Genomic DNA, 17,483 nt, shown 5'->3' with positions numbered 1-17,483 from the left:
TGCCTGCACACCTCCTGTACGCAGGGGTTCCCCACCTCTGCGGGTAGCACATGGAATCCCCTGACGGCTTTGGCTGCTGAAGTTTGTCCTCATCCAGAGCTGAGATCTGCCTCCGCTAATCCTATTGGCGCTTTGCCCACCCCCTCAGCGCTCTCTGGCCCGGGTCCAGCGCCGAGGATCCCTGGGTCTCTTCCCTCCACTCTAGGCCCCTGTAGCTCTCCTCTTCCCGCTCCCGGCCTCAGCTTCCTCCCGTGTGAAACAGAGAGTTTTACGCCTTCCTCGCCGGCGTGTAGTGAGGGTTTTTTTTTTTTTAAGTGCCCGAACGCATTTGGTGAATGCTAGATAGTCTTGAGTCAGAATCGCCAACTTTCCAGCTGCCTACCGAAGGGCCTGGAGCTCCTTCCCCCGACTCCCCCTCTTCCACCCCGCGCCCGCCCCGCCCCGAGGGCGGCTCCGGTTCGCGCCCTGCCCACCCGGACCGCTCCGGCCTCAGCACCCCCGCCCAGTCGCCGGAACCAGCTGAGCACAGCTGGACCCAGCAACCGCCGTCGCCAGCGCCGCAGCAGCAGGTAGAGAAGGGGCGCGGGGCGCGCCTACGGCCCCAGGCATCTGGGGATCCCCGGACTGATCCTTTCCCTCCCTGCGCCTGGAGCTCGGCCCGGCAGCGGGGTTATCTCTGGAGAAAGGCTTCCCCCCACCTCCTGGTCTGGCTTCCAGGGGCCCAAGGAGTGTTGGTTTGGGGGGGCTGGGGAATGAGAGGAGGGGGTCCGGAGCGTTTCACCCTTAGGCCCCTCTGGGCCGCAAGCATCAGAGGTAAACTTGTTCCCGCCCCCGGCGTGTGGGGGAACTGGGTCCCGGGCCACCCCCGCTCTCGGAGAATCTGACCTGGGCATGCAGGTAGCCGCCCGCCCGCGGACTGGGTGGTGGCACCCTGGAGAGTCCGTACCTGGATCTCTGGCTCCTGGGTCGTACCTTTGCCTGCTTTCTCTAGGCGATGAGGAGCCCTCCCCCTCCTTCCCCTTTCTGGACCCTGGACTGTTAGAAAGTTCTTCCTTGTACTACCTGAAATCTGCTTGCGCCTGCTCCCTGTTGATGCTGTCTCCTCCCGAGCCCTGCGGTGCATGTTCCCTTCCCTGACTCACGCGGAAACTTCTTTCAGAGTCGAAGACGCGATTGGAACCCTCTTCTGCCTGGCTTCTTAACTCTTCTGGGGCCCAAACACCCCAAAACCTGATTACAGCAGCTTCCCCTTTGCCACAGCAGACTGGCTGCCTTGGGCATTGGCAAAGGGTGACCCTGGAAGCACTGGGGGCAGGGTGAGGGGAGACCTTGGTTCCTGAGTAGCCCCACATCTGCCCAGACACCCACCCTGTATCTCACTCTCACAGCTTCCTCAGAGCAGAGAGGGCACTTTTTCTCCAAAACATCCAGAACACTGAAAAGCCGAAGGCTATCCTGAGGGTAGAGCAGAGAGCCCACTGTATGGAAAGCCGGGTCTCTGTGGTCTTCTGGTTTTTGTTTGGCCTCTGGGGATCTTTGAGAGACTAAATCTGGTGTGTCCTGTTCTCCAAGGACCACATTTCAGACCAGGCCACCTGGGCCTTTTCCATAGTCAAAGCTTGCTGGAGTCTCAACCCATCCCCATTCCACAGCTGAGAAAACTCAAGGGCCATAAGGACCTCTAGAGTTTGTGGCAAGCTCGTAGTCACCCGTGAAGACGGTGCAGGACTGAGACCCAGTTCCAAGCTCCCTTTGCAGCCTCCTTCTAGCTGGTGGGGCTTTACTCTCTTCCTTGAATGTTCTGTTCACTAAGGGACCAAGTGTGTTTGCACACGCGCGCGTGCGCACACACACACACACACACACACTGTGGTGTCTGACTTGGGAGTGCTGGTTGGTGTTTCTGGGAGATGTTCAGGGAAAGAGGCTTGTGGGAGGGGGGATGTTGGCATCCAGCTCCCTAGAAACTCTATTTTCCTTTTTGGTGCCTCACTATTTATAAATGCCAGGAAATTATAAACAGTTGGGGGAGCTTGGACTGGCACCCGGGGGAGTTACACAGCAGCAAAGAAGGTTTCCGTGTGAATCAGGGAAAGGAACTTTACTCCAGAATTTTCCATGGTTGTTTTTATTATAGACCAAGATGAGGCTGGTAAAGAGGGCTGCTCTGGGGAGGGAGGGCTGCAGGGAGTTGCTCTCGTGGCATTTCCTTCCTTCCCTTCGTCTTTGATTCAGCACTCTTCTGGGCTTGTGTTCTGTGCCCTGTCCTGTGAGGGGCCCCAGGTGCACCCTGATCTCGAGACTTCCCATCTACAGTGGTCAACATAAGCATACAATATTGAGAGTTACTGCAGTGTGTTAGAGGGTGACTAATTCTGTCTGAGTGAGCCAGACCTTGGAAATGAGTAATAAGTTACCACAAGGAAAGGGGGTGGAGTGGGGGTGGGGAAGCATCGTGAGAAGCAAGAACAGCCTGTGCAAAGGCACTGAGGTTTTTCTGAGCAATTCGTGTGGCTAGAGAAGAGGGTGGAAAGGTAGTGGTAGGAGTCGAGACTAAAAATAGGTGAACTAGATGGTAAACTAAAGGGGTTTGGATTTTATCCTGAAGGCAGTGAGTTGCTGAGAAAGGTTTTTGACTAGAGGAGTGTGATAAAAGCTGTCACTCAATCTGTGGCTAGTATAGGGGATGCATCACAAGGGACAAAACTGGAGGTTGGGAGACCCTGTGGAGGTTGTTGCAATGATGCAAGTGAGAAAGGGTGCAGGTCTGAACCAGTGTAGGGGCCTTCAGGATGAAGCAGAGTGGCAGCTTTTAGAGGCTCAGCTGAAGGTCTCAGAACTTGCTATAAATTTCATCTAAAATTAGACAATTTCATAAAAGCTACTGGATAAGGCTGCTAAGCTATTTTGAGCTTTTCAGTGGTATTTCTTTTATATATATATTTTTAAATAAAAAAATGTAAAAGATTTGCGCATAGAGAATTCAAGAGAGTATCCCTTCATTCCTCCAACTCTCTACTTTCCCCAGAGATAACCATCCTTAATAGTGGGGGGTGTGTGTATGTGTGTGTGTGCGCGCGCGCGCTTTCCCCAAAGTGTTATAAGGAAAAGTTGATTGGATGCTTTCACTCTTCTTTGCTCTCCGGTGTCAGCAGTTCACTTCTCCCTATTCCATGTATGGGTATTTCATGAGAAGTTGCACGGAGATAGAGATGGCTTCCGCATGGTCAGTCGTTCGTTGCTGGACTCTGGTTTTCTTCAGGATAACTTTTATAGCCCATGGCTGCTGTCTCTAAGTGTGCATATTTACTAATTAGAGACCTCAGGGCTGAGAGAAGGTGGAAGCACTGGCTTGGGAGTGGAGCTCAATCTTTCTTCTTTTGGCTGACTTGGGCAAATCCTATCTCTCTGGGCCTCAGTTTCCTCATTTGCAAAATGGGGGTGGGGACGGATGATGTTCTGAGTGAGAACAATGAAAAAGCTCCCTTTCATTATAGCAGGCACTAAAACATTAATTAATGACTCCTCACAGTCATTCTTCTCAGGCAGGTACAATTATCCCCCTTTTACAGATGAGGAAGTTAGAGGATTAGGGAAGTTAAATTACTGGCCCCTGGGTGTATAGCTATTGGGTGATGGTGCCAAGATTCCTGAGGTCTGGCTGCAGAGCCCCGGCTTTCAGTCACTGCACTGAAAATTCTCCCGATGGCTCTCTCTAGTTCTGATATTCTGAGAACTGGTTGAGGAGTTTTGCTCTGGTTGTGACGCAGGATGTGTCTGTGTGTACAGTTTAGGATTTCGGTCCTGAAGAGAGGGGGTTGCAGGAGGTTCCCAGGACTGTTTCTGACCTCACACCTGTGTACCGTCAAACAGGACTCCAGAATGTGGGTCAGCCTCCCCTCCATTCTGGGAAATGAGGCTCTGAGCAGTCACAAGACTTGCCCAAGGTCACTCAGTGGGTTGGGGGCCCACTCAGGACCAGCCCTCCTCTGCAGCCCCTTCCCGTTTTTACCACGCGAAAGCTCTGGAAAGCTTTCTGTAGAAAGGTGGGGAAAAGTGGGCATCCCCCAGCCCCCATGTTTATTCTCCAGGAATATGCCAGCAGAAGCAGGGCAAAGCAGGTCCCAGGGGTTATGCAGTTTTGGGGGGAGGGAAAGAAAGAGACCAGTGTTTAGGCAGCACGGAGATGTTAAGTAAAAATATCTCCTCCCTTTCAATTGAGGGAGCTAGTGTCATGTTTCAGTCTGATGTGGTTTGTGAGGTTGGAGACCACAAGCAGGCTAGGTTCCTGCTGCTCCCCAGCTTCCCCCTTCCACCCGTGCCCCCCCTCCCCCCCTCCCCCCCAGTCTCCTCCGCCATATGCCTGCTCCCCTCTGTCATGCCTGGGACCACATCAGCAATTTAAGAGCAGGGCAGAGAAAAGCCATGGGTGTGGTGGGCAAGGCTGAGCAGAAGAAGACCTGAGCTTGAGTCCTGGTTTTTGCCACTGACAAAGTGCTGGGTGACTTGGTGCCTTTCTTTGGGCTCAGTGTGCACACTACACCGTAGGACCGGCAGAATAATGTCAGGCTTTCCTAGCCCTCCAGGTCAGAGGGCTTTGAGCTCAGCAGAGGGACCTGCATGTCTGCAGGCACAAAGTGAACCCACAGCAGTCATACATATTTAAGTAACTTGCTCCAGGGCCAGCTGGAGGTTCAGCTACAGTTCTGTGAATTTGGTCTTGCTACACTGAATTGATTGCCCCATTTTCAGATAAGGAAATTGAGGCCTAGGATTCATTCATGTATTCCATTCCCTGTTTTACAGGGAATAATAACAGTGACCACTATTTGTAGCATGTTTACTCTGTGTCTTTTGCCTTTATTGTCTTTAATCTTCTAACAGCCCTGTGAAGGAGGAGATATTGACTCAATTTTATAGATGAGGAAACTGAGGCTCAACATAGAGAGATGAAATGACTTCCTTTTTTTTGAGCCTCTTAGTAGCCCTGAGGGGTATCATTATGCATCCCATTTTATAGAAGAGGAAACTGAGGCAGGAGACTTGTGCTGTCTTGCCCTTGGGTCACCAGGGGTCACACAGCCAGCAGGTTCCTTCCCAGGCCCTCGGCTCCTTCCAGGTCTGCCTTTACTCTGCCTCACCTCTGCATTCAATGCTTAGATTAAGGGATGTAAAGTATCCCCCAGACCCACTCTTCTGGCGGGGGCAGGGGGAGATCCAGAAAGGGTTTGAGACTTGGGTCCTCAGAGAGAACTTGGATGAGGGGGCCACCAGTGGGGGTGGATTCATCCATTCTGCTGGCTGGTTGAGCAAACTCTTGTTATTTTCCATCCTCAATGAGGATATCATCTGGATCATATTTGCCAAGCAGGGTATATATATATATACTTATATCCTAAATATGTGAGCCTTCAGGGTGGGGCATAGCCCTTAATTTCCTTTCTATAGCAGCTGTGGCTAGGCTGGGCTCTTGGTGGGTACTCAGTCAATACTGGTTAAATTTTGGGGAGTGGCTTGGTGATACGAGTGGAATACATACCCCACCCTGCTCCAAGGACCTTTTGCTTTTTCTAATTATAATAAATGTTTATGACATAAAATTTAGAAAATATGAAAATGTATTTAAAAATAAGAACTGCCCTTAATTCTACCAACCAGAGATAATCACTGCTAACATTTGTGTGTATTTCCTTCCGGATATTTTCAGGGCATTTTTTGATCCCACAGAGCTGGGATCAAACAGCACTTAGAACTTTCTTTTTTTTCCTCTACATTAAAAATAATATTTTCTCATGCTGTTAAAGGCTCTTTAAATTTTAATTTTTAAGAGTTTTAAGAGTACACGCTATTTAAATAGATAAATGAATATTTCTATTTAAGTTCTCTTCACTATAATAGGCAGGGGGGATGAAAGAAGTAAATTAATGCATTTTATTTGTAAAAAAATAAGTTTTATTTTTTCATTATGAAAGTGATTTCTGCCAGCCTGATTTTTTTTCATCATGTCCAACTTTCTATCGTGGTGTGTATAGATGTTCCCCGCACCCAGTGCCTCTATTATTAGACATTTAGGCTGTTTATAAACAATGCTGCAATGATCATCCTTGTGCATCTCCTAGAGTAGAGCCCTAGAAATGGGGTTACTGGGTCAAAAATGATACATCTTTTGTTTTTGCTACATTTTGCGAAGTTGCTGCCCAGAAACGCTGCAGTGGCTCTTTTAAGATTCCTGGCAGCCATGAATGAAAGCGGCAGCATTCTTGAGGGAGCATCTGAAACTGATCATCAAAAGGCTGGCGGTCCCATTAGAGGTCTCAGGGGCCCTTTTTCTAAAACGTTGAACTTCATTCATTCAACAAATACACCTGCACAGTTCAGCAACATTAAGAGTAGCCATTCAGCTCACAGCAGGAAGAGTCAAAGGGAAGCCGGTTTTCATATACCTGGAAGTATCAAGTGTTCAGGGAACATGATGTGTGCAGTCTGTTCATAAGTGTTTAGAAAATAGGTACATAGATAGATGATAGATGGATGTTTAGATAGATGCATAGATAGAATGATATGGCAAATGTGGCAAAATGTTAAGAGTTGGTAGATCTGGGTATCTGGGAAGTATATTGGAGTTAAAAGTTTGAAATTATTTCAAAAGAAAAAGTTAAAAAATAAATCAAATAACCAAGTTCTCACCCCAGTTTCTGCTGTGCTCTCACCACGAAACCTTGAGGAAATTTACCTTTCCGACCTTCTGTTTTGTCATCTGTAAAGGGAGGACTTCCTTTCCTTGGACCCTGGTTTAACTTCAGAGGATTCTGTAAAATGCCTAATGCAGTGTTTAGTGGGTGGTTATCACTTAGGTGCCAGGAGTTTTTATTATCCTCTTATCAGGACTCAAAATTGCCTTGGGAAATAAACAACTTGGGACAGATCATTCTCATTTTATGGATTCAGAGAAGGATTAGCCAAGTGCTCTTGGCTTCCTGAGCTTCAAATCAGAGACACAAGGAAGTGAAAATGTCTTGGAGTGTCATTTGGAAGGTGAAACAGGCTTCTCTGTGGAATAGCCTGGGACTCCAAGCTCTCAGTGGTCTCTGTTTCACTTGGAAATTGCTGCCTTTGCCCTAAATTGTTTCAGGAAATGGAGGTCTTTTTTTTTTTTAGGGGTCTTAAAAGTTGCATAAAACACAGTTTTCATAGTTTTAAATGGTATTTCAAGTGCACCAGGACTTCATCTGGGAGTTTTTGTAGAAATGGAATCTCAGGTTCCACCCTCAGAGTTGCCAGATTTAGCAAATAAAAATGCAGGACACCCAGTTAGATTTGAATTTCCGTTAAACAATGAATAATAATTTTTAGTATATGTCCTATGCTTTAGGATATATTTGTATTAAAATTATTCATTATTTATCTGAAATTCACATTTAACTGAACGCTTTGTATTTTATCTGGCAACCATACCACCCCCACCCCCACCCCCCAGACCAATGAATTAGAATCTACATTTTCAAAAACTCCCCACGGGATCTGTTTGCAAGTTCAAGTGTGAGAAGCACTGCACCAGGGGCCTTGCCATCAAAACGCATGGTTAATCCTTTTTATAATAAATCCTTTTGGAAAAGAGACCAGCTCTTTGTAAGGAGCCTAATTATTTCCAAATCAGTCATTTGCACATATCTGCATTTCCACGTGTTGAATTTTCTTAATGCAAAGTACCCCTGCATCATTGTTGTCTGAAAGGAAAGATTCTTGTGTAGTTCAAGGCCTCAGTTTCCTCATCTGTAAAATGGGCTTCATTCTGAGCATCCCCTTCAACCCTGGATGACCTGCCGAGGTGGTTGCAAGGGGGCTGGTCCATGGTCAGTGCACATGCCAGATTCCTGCTTTGCCTTCACTCTTAGGATCAAAGGGCTTGACTTTGTGTCCCCAGCACCAGAGACTTTGCCTGCAATGACCCTCAGCCCAGGACACCTCTCCTGACTGCCTCCTTCCCCAGAAACATCATTTCCAAACTTGGACTTTTTCCGTTGGATCTTGGAAATCCTCTGGCGTCAACTTCCTTTATGGCTGGGGATACTCATGCTAGAGAGAGCAAGTCGTCTGATTGCTACCCAACCACTTGTGAGATTTCAAAATCACTCATCTCAACCAAAATTATTTCAGTTATTAAACCTAAGGCCTGGAAAGGTTAAGCTTCATGACCACAACCCTGATTTTGTCTTGGCAGTGTGGTCTTGCCTAAGTCATTTCCCTCTCTGACCTGTTTTCCATCCCCCCACCCCCTTTTCCTCACCTTCTCAGCTTCACTTTTGTGCAAGTCCAAGGTTCGATTTCAAGATCCAGTGGTGGGTCTTGGTCTGTTGATGGTGCATCCTGGAGTAGAGTGTGTTTTGAGGTCACTGGTGTGGGTGTTACATTTGAGACTTAATGCTATGATATAAAGATGTCTTTTGACTTTTTCTCTCCTTGTCTGAGGGGCTTTTTGTTAAACAGTGTTGCAGCTGGACATGAAAGATATTCTAGATCATTTCATATTTAAACTGTGCACACGAAATCACCTGGGGATTTTGTTAAAATGCCCATTCAGCTTCAGTAGTTCTGGGGTGGGGCCTGAGACTGTTTCTAACAAGCTCGGAGATGGTTCTGACGCTGCTGGTCTCCCTGTAAGATTCTAAATTGATTTCTTATTTTTTCGGATGGAGAAACTCCCTTAGAGAGTAAAATCTCTCTTTCAGGGCCAAAGAGCTTGTATATCGCAGTTACCAGGTCTTTTATTTTTATTTTTTTGCATGAGCAGGCACCAGGATTCGAACCCAGGCCTCCGGCACTGAACCCGGGTCTCCGGCATCGATGTCTTTTATTGCCAAGGTTTCTTTGTAACCCATCCTATTTGCCTCCTTCTTTTCTTCTTGAATCCGAGTTGGAATGTCTGTTTAGTCCACAGCTATGAGTTTCTAGAATCTGAACAGTCCTTGAAATATTTTGCTGCCTGATCACAGAGCGAGGTAGGACTCTTCTCTGGGATAGAATTCCTCAGTAGGAAGTCATTAGAAGGGGGAGAAGTACAGCTGAAGGACCTAAAATATGACTTTGACAAACATTTCCACCTGACACTGGGGTGGGGTGAGGAATGGGGAATTAATGCTTAATGGGTACAGAGTGGTGGAAAAGTTTTGGTAACAGATGGTGGTTATAGTAGCACAATATTGTGAATGCAGTTAACACCACTGAATTATATAGTTCAAAGTGGTTAAAATAAAAAACTGCTGTGTTGACTATACGTGACTATAATTGAAAAAAAAAGATTATAAACATTCTCCGTGTATGTATAGGTGGCAGACTGTTGCCTGGATGAGGCCACAGTGACTATTTACCCGTCCCAAGCTAAAAATAGTATTTACCTTGTTAAAGAGCTGTTAAAAACAAAACCAAACAAAAGCAAAGAAAAACCCATGGCCTGCAAAAAATATTTAGTCTTACCTTTTAAAGAAAAACTTAGTCATCCTCTGATCGAGAGTAACCAACATTTTATGTTTTTTCTTTTGTGAGCAAAAGGCCTAGCCTTAAAACTTGAAATTTAGTGAGACCAAGACCTAGGGGAGGCAGCCTGACTCGGTGGGAACTGCCCAGATGTCTCAGCTGTGTGATCTTGCGTACATGACTTCACCTTTCTAGGCATGTGTCCTGTCTTTGCAAAACGGAGAAGATGATAGCTGCCTGGCAGAGCTGTGAGGATAAGTCGTGATGTGTGTAAAGAGTTGAACACATAGTTGATGCTCAGAAAATGATAGCTGTTGTTATTGATGGTGACCATTTGAACCCTATCGTATAATCGGACAGATATCAGGTTCCTGTTTTTCCCATCAGGGCTGAAGGCCCTCCCCAGTGATCTGGAGTCTTTTAGGGGAGAAAATACCTCTGTTCTAGCCTCCTTCCCCACCACCTCTGGGGCAGAAAGCTCCTTGTTAGTCACCTGCACAGGTGACAGGTGGGGTTAGCGGCAGTTTACACTCTAAGTAACAGTGCACTCTGTACCCGAAGGCCAGCCCTTCTGCTGGCGGACAGCCCTGACTATTAGAAAGTGTCCCCTCCCTATGCGCTAGGATATAATTCAGCAAACACATAACTGAGTGAGAGCAGGGACTGCTATCATGAGTACTGGTATTAACCGCCTCTCTTTATGGCTCCATCTGGAGTGTGTGGGCGATGGACTAGAGTCAGTGATTTGCAGAACTTGTTTTCAAACTGCTGCAGCCTTAACATCCAAACTGAAAAAACAGACCAACTTGGAATTGGCCGAGGCTAATTCTCAACCGTGCAGAGTTTGAAAGCTCCTCATGTCCTAGGAAAGAGTGTAATGCTTTTTTGCCCATAGATGGCAGCACCTTTACTCTTAGCCTTCTCGGTGGGAATGTGTGCACGCACGTGTGCATGCGTGTGACTCAGTACTTCCTTCCTTGGGCGAATGTTGAGCTGCGGTGGCCCTGGCCATGTGTCAGGCTTTTCATACACAGTAAAGCAGATGCTGGTCTTAACGGGGGAGGCAGACTGGGAAACAGGCGATCAGAATACAGTGTGCCAAGGAAGAGTAGAGGCTGTGGCAGCTCAGAGGAGGGACACTCAGTCTCAAGGAGGGCATGGGGGCAGAGTACAGAAGACTTCCTTGAAGAAAGCTGGGACTTAATGCATAACTAGAAGGGGAAAAGGAGAACTGGGATGGAAGAGTTCCAGGAAAGAGCAAATGGTGTGTGCAAACATTACATGGATGACTCAAGGAACAGAGAATGGTTTGGTCTGGCTAGGGCTCAGAAGGACGTGGGTGGGAGACAGGAACTGATGTGAGCTGAGGCTCAAGGGACTGATAGGGGCCAAACCATGAAGGTTGTTGACAATTTTGTTAAGAAGCTTGGGCTTTATCTAGAGGCAATAGGAGAGCCGTGGTAGAGTCTGAGCAGTGGCGTGACATGGCCTGGTCTTGCTCTGCGGAGATGGAATTGTAGGGAAATGAGAGTGGAAGTGGAAGGAGCGGTTAAAAAGCTACTGCAGTCATCAGGCGAAAGGCCATGGTGCCATAGACCAGAAACGGAGGCAGTGGGGGTGGGAGAAGAGGATGAATTTTGGAGATAGTCGGGTAGAATGGGCAGGTGTGATTTGTTGGAGGCAAGAGTGAAGGAGCAGGGGCCATTGAGGAGGGTGATGCCCTGGTTTCTAGTCTGGCCCAACGCGTGGTGCTGCTGTCTGCCGAGATGGGCAACATTGGGAGAGGAGCCGGTTGCACTTGGGAACAGATGCAGCCTGGCAAGTGAAGATGGGGGTGTGATTGGAGATCTATAGTAGAGAAGGGGGCTGGATTTGAAAGGCTTGCCTCACACAGGGTTAACAGAAAGTGGGAGGTAACTAGTCATTTGCAGAAACAGCAAAATTCAGTTCTGCTTTGACATATTCCAGGGAACCAAGAAGTTTCTCTGAAACACTTGGGGAAAGGCTTACAGAGGTGGCATTTAACGCCAGGGTCCTGGGGCCCAGATAAGCCACTGATGGGTACCATGAAGCCAGTTCCCCTGCCATGCACCAGTGTCTCACACAGAGCAGAAATCCATTAGGAGTGTCTGGGCCATTTACTGTCCGCCTGAGAATGGGGCTCATTTGTGGCTGAATCCCAGGAGGCTGCAGGGCCCCTGCATTTGGATAAGCTGGTTTGGGCAGAGAAAATTTCCAATGTGGGCAGGACCTGTATTGCTCAGCTGTCCCCATAACTGTAGCTGACCAGGACTGGGGGTGGTGAACAAGGGTAAAAATCCAGGTTGTCCCTGAAAGGCCAGGAGCTGGAGGTCTGAGCTGCACAGTCCACCATGGGGCCAGCGTAGGATGGTCCTTCTTTCAGTCATCTGATATCCATCCACCTATCCTGCTTTGTCAGGCCCTGTGCTGGGGCCAAAGCTTCAGAGGTGATACAGATAGCATTGTTGCTTTCAAGGAACATACATTCTGGTGGGAGAGAAAGACTGTCACCAGACAGTTATAATGCAGTCTTGCTCAGTTGCTACAATGGAGCAGTACTTAGGCATAGAGGGGGAAGTATGACATGTAAACAGCTTGGGTCCCCTAACTGCACATATAGATGAGAAAGATGCAATTTATAGTTGACTTAGGTATTTAATTATTAATAGTCAGAGGAAACAGTTTCACTGTAAAAAAAGTCTTGACATGTGTCACCTCATTTATCCTCACAAGGATAGGTTCTATCATTATCCCCCTTTTATAGAGGGGACTGTGACTCAGAGGGGTGAAGTAGCTTTCTCGAGTTTCATAGCTAATTAAATGAAAGGGTCAATTTGTCTAACTCCAAAGACCAGAACCACACCTGTGTAGTTGATTTGTCACCTAAATTCACATTCCACACCCCCACCCCCACCCCCACCCCCAGGCAGTGGGGCTGCATTAAATGCTAACAGGATTTTAAACTGAATTAATAGAGGTATGAGATCTGGAATGATGGAGGTGAGACTCTTTGCCTTGCCCTGGGTAAAGCTTGTCTGAACATCTTATTCTTGGTCTGTGCTGTCCATAAAGATAGAGTTAACTGGGAGCAGATCTGGGAAGGGGACGAGACCAATGGACTCTGCTGGTCTCAAGAAGAGCTGGAGGAAAGGGTTGCACAACTTGTAGAAGAGAAAATTTGAGGGGCCCAGGATACCGCCTTTAAGTCTACCACCAAGGAGACATTGGGAAGCAGAGAGAACAGGACTGTTCTGTGGGACCCCAGAGGGCAGAGCTAGGACCAGCAGGTACAAAGCATGGGAGAGAGGCTTTAGCCCATCCTGAGGATGATTCTTAACCAGCCAAGCGTTCCAACAGAAAGTCTTGCAGCTTGGCAGGAAGTGACTACCCCATTGCGGGAGGTCTGCAAGCAGGGGCTGTGAGACCCCTGGTGGGGAAGGGAAAGAGTTGAAGCAGCTAATGGGATTTGACCAGATGAACTTTAATCACCTTGACGCTGAGACTCTTGGGATCTTTGTTTACAGGTGGTGCTGTAACTCCCCTTTGTTCAGTGCTCCAGCGTTGGTCAAAGCGCCTCCTCACCCTGCACAGCCCTGAGAGGTAGGTAGAGCAATGCAGACAATCCTGTCCTCTTAGACCCAGCCCTGGATGCTCAGGGGAGTCTGGAGGGGCCAGTGGAAGCAGCCACTGGTAGCTGCGTCCCCGAGTTTCCCTAAGAAGACTCAGAGCACGTTTCTATCCATTGCCTCACCTGCTCCTCACCCACCCTTGTGACAGAGGCCAGGCAAGGGCGATCCTGTGGGGAAGAGGCAAGAACTGGGCTGGGTGCCAGGATGCCAGGGCTCCCACCTGGCTTTGCTGTTTGCTCCTGTGTGACTTTAGGAGGGTTGCTTTTCTTTTCAAGGGCTCTGTTAGCTCTTCTGTAGGAGGGTAGGTTTCCCATGAGGGGGTGGTACAGGAATTCTCCCCAGAGGCTTTGGAGAAAGCTGGGGTGTGGCTGCTTATTGACTGTAAGAGGAACACCTGAGAAGTGTGAGTCATGGGCAGGTGGATGAGTCATACTCGCCTGGGTAATGCCCAAATGATTCTCAGATTCACAGGTGGCCCACTGAAGTGGGCTAGGAGGCAGCAGGTGGAAAGCTGGCAGCTCAGAAACCTGAGTTCGCAGTCTAGCACAGGCCTCAGTTTCCCCACCTGTGAAATGAGTGCGTTTGTCTCTCCCCCAACCACCTCACAAGGTTGTCGGGAAAACCGAATGAAGGTGCTGTGATGGTGGCTCAGTGGCAGAATTCTTGCCTGCCATGCTGGAGACCCGGGTTCGTTTCCTGGTGCCTGCCCATGTAAAAAAAAATATATATTAAATTAAATTAAAAATACAGAACTCATTCCTATTAAAACAAAACAAAACAAAAAAACCGAATGAGCTCCCTGATGCCAAAGCACTTTGTGAGCTGTGAAACAGGAAGGACTACTACCAGGGGAAATAATCTAACTTCCATTACTGGAGCAGAAGTGAATTCATAGTTAGCAATTGTGAGAAAAAGTCTGGAAAACACCCCTCAAGCTCATGACATCACCCCTGGTTGCCAAAAGGAGAAGGAGCCAAACTCATTGAAACACGATTCACTCATCATCCTTCAAGACCCAGCTGGCTTCCAGGGGGTGGCACAAGCCAGCCACAGTTGGAACTATTCCTCTTTCCCAAAGCTAGGATGAAGAGGCCTTTTTTTGATGGTCTCCAGAAAATTTTGTCCACAAAATTCAGGATTCCTATTAGACCTGCTGGGCCCAGAGAAGGGGACTTGTCCCACTTCGGCTGCAGCCCACAGGTTCTGTTGACAAAGGGGCAGCCCCAATACCACCCAGATAGGAGGGCTCGAGGGAGGTATCTTGGTTCTGAAGCCCCTGCTTTTGATGCTCCGGGCTGAGCCCTGATAACTCCAAAAACTGAATTGCCTCAACGTCATCTGTCACCCAAAAGGGCCTCTGTTAACGCTTTTAGTAACAATGCCCATGGGAACCTTCTCTTCTGCTTTCTTCTGCTCTGCAGATCCAGTAGGTGAGGCTTGCTCAGGCCCAGCTGAGCACCCGTTGACTCCGAGCTTTACTTTGACGCCCTCTTTTTCTCTTCTACCCCCTGCAGTGTGCCCTACCTCACACCCATCTCCGTTGAAGCTGGGTTCCACCAAGGAGGCTCAAGTGAGCTCCTAGTTATCTGGTGGTATTTCCTCCATATACCACCTTTCTGGAGCATTGGATACTTTTTCCTTCTAGAAGCTCTCTGTCATTTTTGCTTCTGGGAGGCTACGCTGTCTGGTTTAGCTCCTACCTCTCTGGCTACTCCTTCTGAGACCCTTTCTCTCGGCCTTGTTTTTCTGCTTCAAGTGTACACTGGGATTCTGACCACTTTCTTGTCTAGAGCTACATATTTAGGTTGGTTCGCTCATGCACTCATACATTCACTCATTCATTCGTGCATTCATTTGACTGCTACTTAGGCCTTGAGCTGAGTGTTGGAGCGTTGGCAGAGTGGAAGGCAGACACTTTTTCTAATGGGTCTTACAGTCTTGTGAAGGAAATGCACACTAAAGTAACTTTAAATGCGTGACTCATTAATCCTTGATTCAGCTATGGAGGAAACAATCTGGGGTTACAAGAGCGTATGGGATGGGGGTGATGGGCTCTTGGGTGGACAGACCAGGGCAAACCTGGAGATCTGAAGAGGGAGTGGAAGGCGGCTGGGTGAGCAGGGAAGGACGAGCCCCCAGGCAGAGGGGATGGCGTGGGCAAAGGTTCTGAAGCAGGATGGAGCTTGGGAACAGCTGAGGGACCGAAGGAAGGGAGGGAGACGGGTCAGTGAGGGAGGGCTGTGGCGTGAGAAGAGGTTGGAGACAGCAACTAGGTCCACGCAGGCTCTGGGGGGCCTTATTTACAGTGTGGATGATTTTATCCTAGCTCAAAACGTTGGAAGTTTTAAAACAAGGGAAAGACCTGCCCAGATTTCATGATCAGAAGGAACCCCTGAAAGAGATGAACACCAGGTACCCTAAGGGTGTAATTTTTGGTTTTGCCACACTGTGGCATCCTGACCCTGGGCCTCAGCTCTGAGACTGGGTGGTGGGTGGTCCTCAGAAATGTGCCCTTTCCCCGCATTCTCCTGGGGGAAGTCCTTTCTCGGCTCTAAGCATTTTTTTTTTTTTCATTTACTCAGCCCATTCCTGTTGAATTTCTATACTGGAGGCTGGAAGTGAATCAAATACTGCCCCACCCTCAGCGATCCCACTCTAATCCAGGAGAGAGCAGTGGTGGTGAACACGTAGAGTGCCTGGTCTTAAGTGCCAGGATTTAGGGTGTCCGGGAGGCTTTGCTGGGTGGGATTACCAGGAGGCAGGCACTTGGCTGAAAAGGGGAGGTGCGCAGCCCGCTGCAAAGGCTTGGTGGCCTGGAGGAGCCGCTGTGTTTGTGGAATAATGAGCAGTGCAACTAAAGCAAGAGTATGAGTTGAAGTGGGAAGTGGCAGGAGAAAAGGGGTGAGTTGGGTGTGGCTAGGCCTTGAATGGTGAGTCTTGACCCTGTGGGTGTAAGGGAGCCATGGACAGGCCTTGAGCTGAAGAATGACTTGATAGATGGGATTAGAGGTTAAAGCCTGGGCTGCGAAGCCAGTTGACACATCACTCTGGCTTGCTGTGTGTTCCTTGGCAAATCCTTTATCCTCTCTCAGCCTTGGTCTCCTCACCTGTGAATTGGAAGTGATCATAGAGTTGTTGCAGATTAAGTGATGATGGGCAGGTGAAGTCCTTAGCCCGTGTCTTGTGCGTGGTGACTGCTTGATTGGTCAGTGGTTCCCATTACCTATTAATTTCCCCGTTGGTTGCTAATGGCCCCAGTCCACATTGTGATCTGCCCTTGAGGGAGTTCTTTGCTGCCTGGTTCCATGATCTGAACTAGAAACCAGGTATCTCCAGCAGCCCCAAAGAACTTTCTGGTGGGACTTTGAAATGTCATTCCATTGCTCCCACTAGTGTCTGGCACTGGGCTGGCACAGAGGACTAAACCAGCACCTTATTTTTCTCTTTAACTCTAGCACTCAGCAAAAGGCTGGTACACCATGGCTTGCTGTCTGGTTTCTCATAAACACTAAAAGAAAACGAAATTTAAAAAACAAAACAAAATCTAAACCTTGGGCATTATCAACGCCAGCACCCTCATGTTATGGCTGAGGAATCTGGGGCCCAGAGAGGGACAGTGACTTATCCAAGGTTGCCCAGCCATTCAGTAGCAGGGCTTGGGCCTGTTCTTCTCTCTCTGGCTCAAATCTATATTGCAATTCTAATTTACAAAATGCTGATAATTTCGGTTCATGCCTACCCAGGGATGCAAAAAAAAAAAAAAATTGCTGATAATTTAAAAGTTCCAGAGTAGACTGGGGGAGTGGCAACAATGAAATGGGTATTTGGGGGGTAGGACCCCCCACCCTGAGCCGCACCCCCCTCACACACACACATACAACTCCAGCGTATGCATTGGCTAGAAGAGCCCTGAGGTCATCACATCCAGCTTCCTTAGTTTGGGGAAACTGAGGTCCAGAGAGAGAGAGTGGCTTGTCCAGGGTCCCCAGAGGGTGGGAAACAGAAGAGCAGGGGCAAGGCAGACCCCTAACAATCAACACTGCCCCCCAGCCCACTGCCTTGTAGGAACAATGGCTTCGTGAGTAAGACTTAGTTTTTACTTTTATCAAGGAGACGTACCATTTCCGGGACTGTGCGTGCCCCGATGCCTGTGGAGTTGGGCCTGGCACAGCTATTTCAGACTCAGCCACAGAATCCTATTTATAGGCTGATGTGAGGAGGTTGGCGTGGGTTGGGAGAGGCCTGCCTTCCCTCTGCCCAGCACAGCAATGGCTGAGGAAGAGGCCCTCGGGGGGAATTCTGACCCATGCGTGAGTAACAGGGCATGGGGTGGGCTCCACAGCTTGCTCGGGGCTGCCG

The 17,483-nt window shown here is 48.4% G+C and overlaps 1 protein-coding gene across 3 annotated transcripts in view; it reads left to right on the top strand.

Moving 5' to 3' along the window:
• The first annotated feature begins 470 nt into the window (after window positions 1–470).
• GSN (gelsolin) overlaps window positions 471–17,483 on the top strand; it is a 56,313-nt gene continuing 39,300 nt past the window's right edge. Inside the window, exons 1-2 of one of the 3 annotated variants that reach the window (XM_077143236.1) lie at window positions 471–569; window positions 13,020–13,095. Coding sequence is in view for 1 of the 3 variants with exons in the window: in XM_077143234.1 (XP_076999349.1) it covers window positions 17,393–17,434 (42 nt within the window). In the remaining 2 variants the exon portion in view is untranslated. Of the gene's footprint in view, window positions 570–13,019; window positions 13,096–17,338; window positions 17,435–17,483 lie in introns of those variants that run through there. The other 2 variants (XM_077143237.1, XM_077143234.1) reach the window with 2 other exon arrangements.

The sequence above is a fragment of the Tamandua tetradactyla genome, chromosome 2 (genome assembly GCF_023851605.1).
Source record: "Tamandua tetradactyla isolate mTamTet1 chromosome 2, mTamTet1.pri, whole genome shotgun sequence".
NCBI lineage: Eukaryota > Metazoa > Chordata > Mammalia > Pilosa > Myrmecophagidae > Tamandua > Tamandua tetradactyla.
The sequence above is the reverse complement of the archived record's forward strand: the minus strand, read 5'-3'. Positions and strand labels throughout refer to the sequence as shown.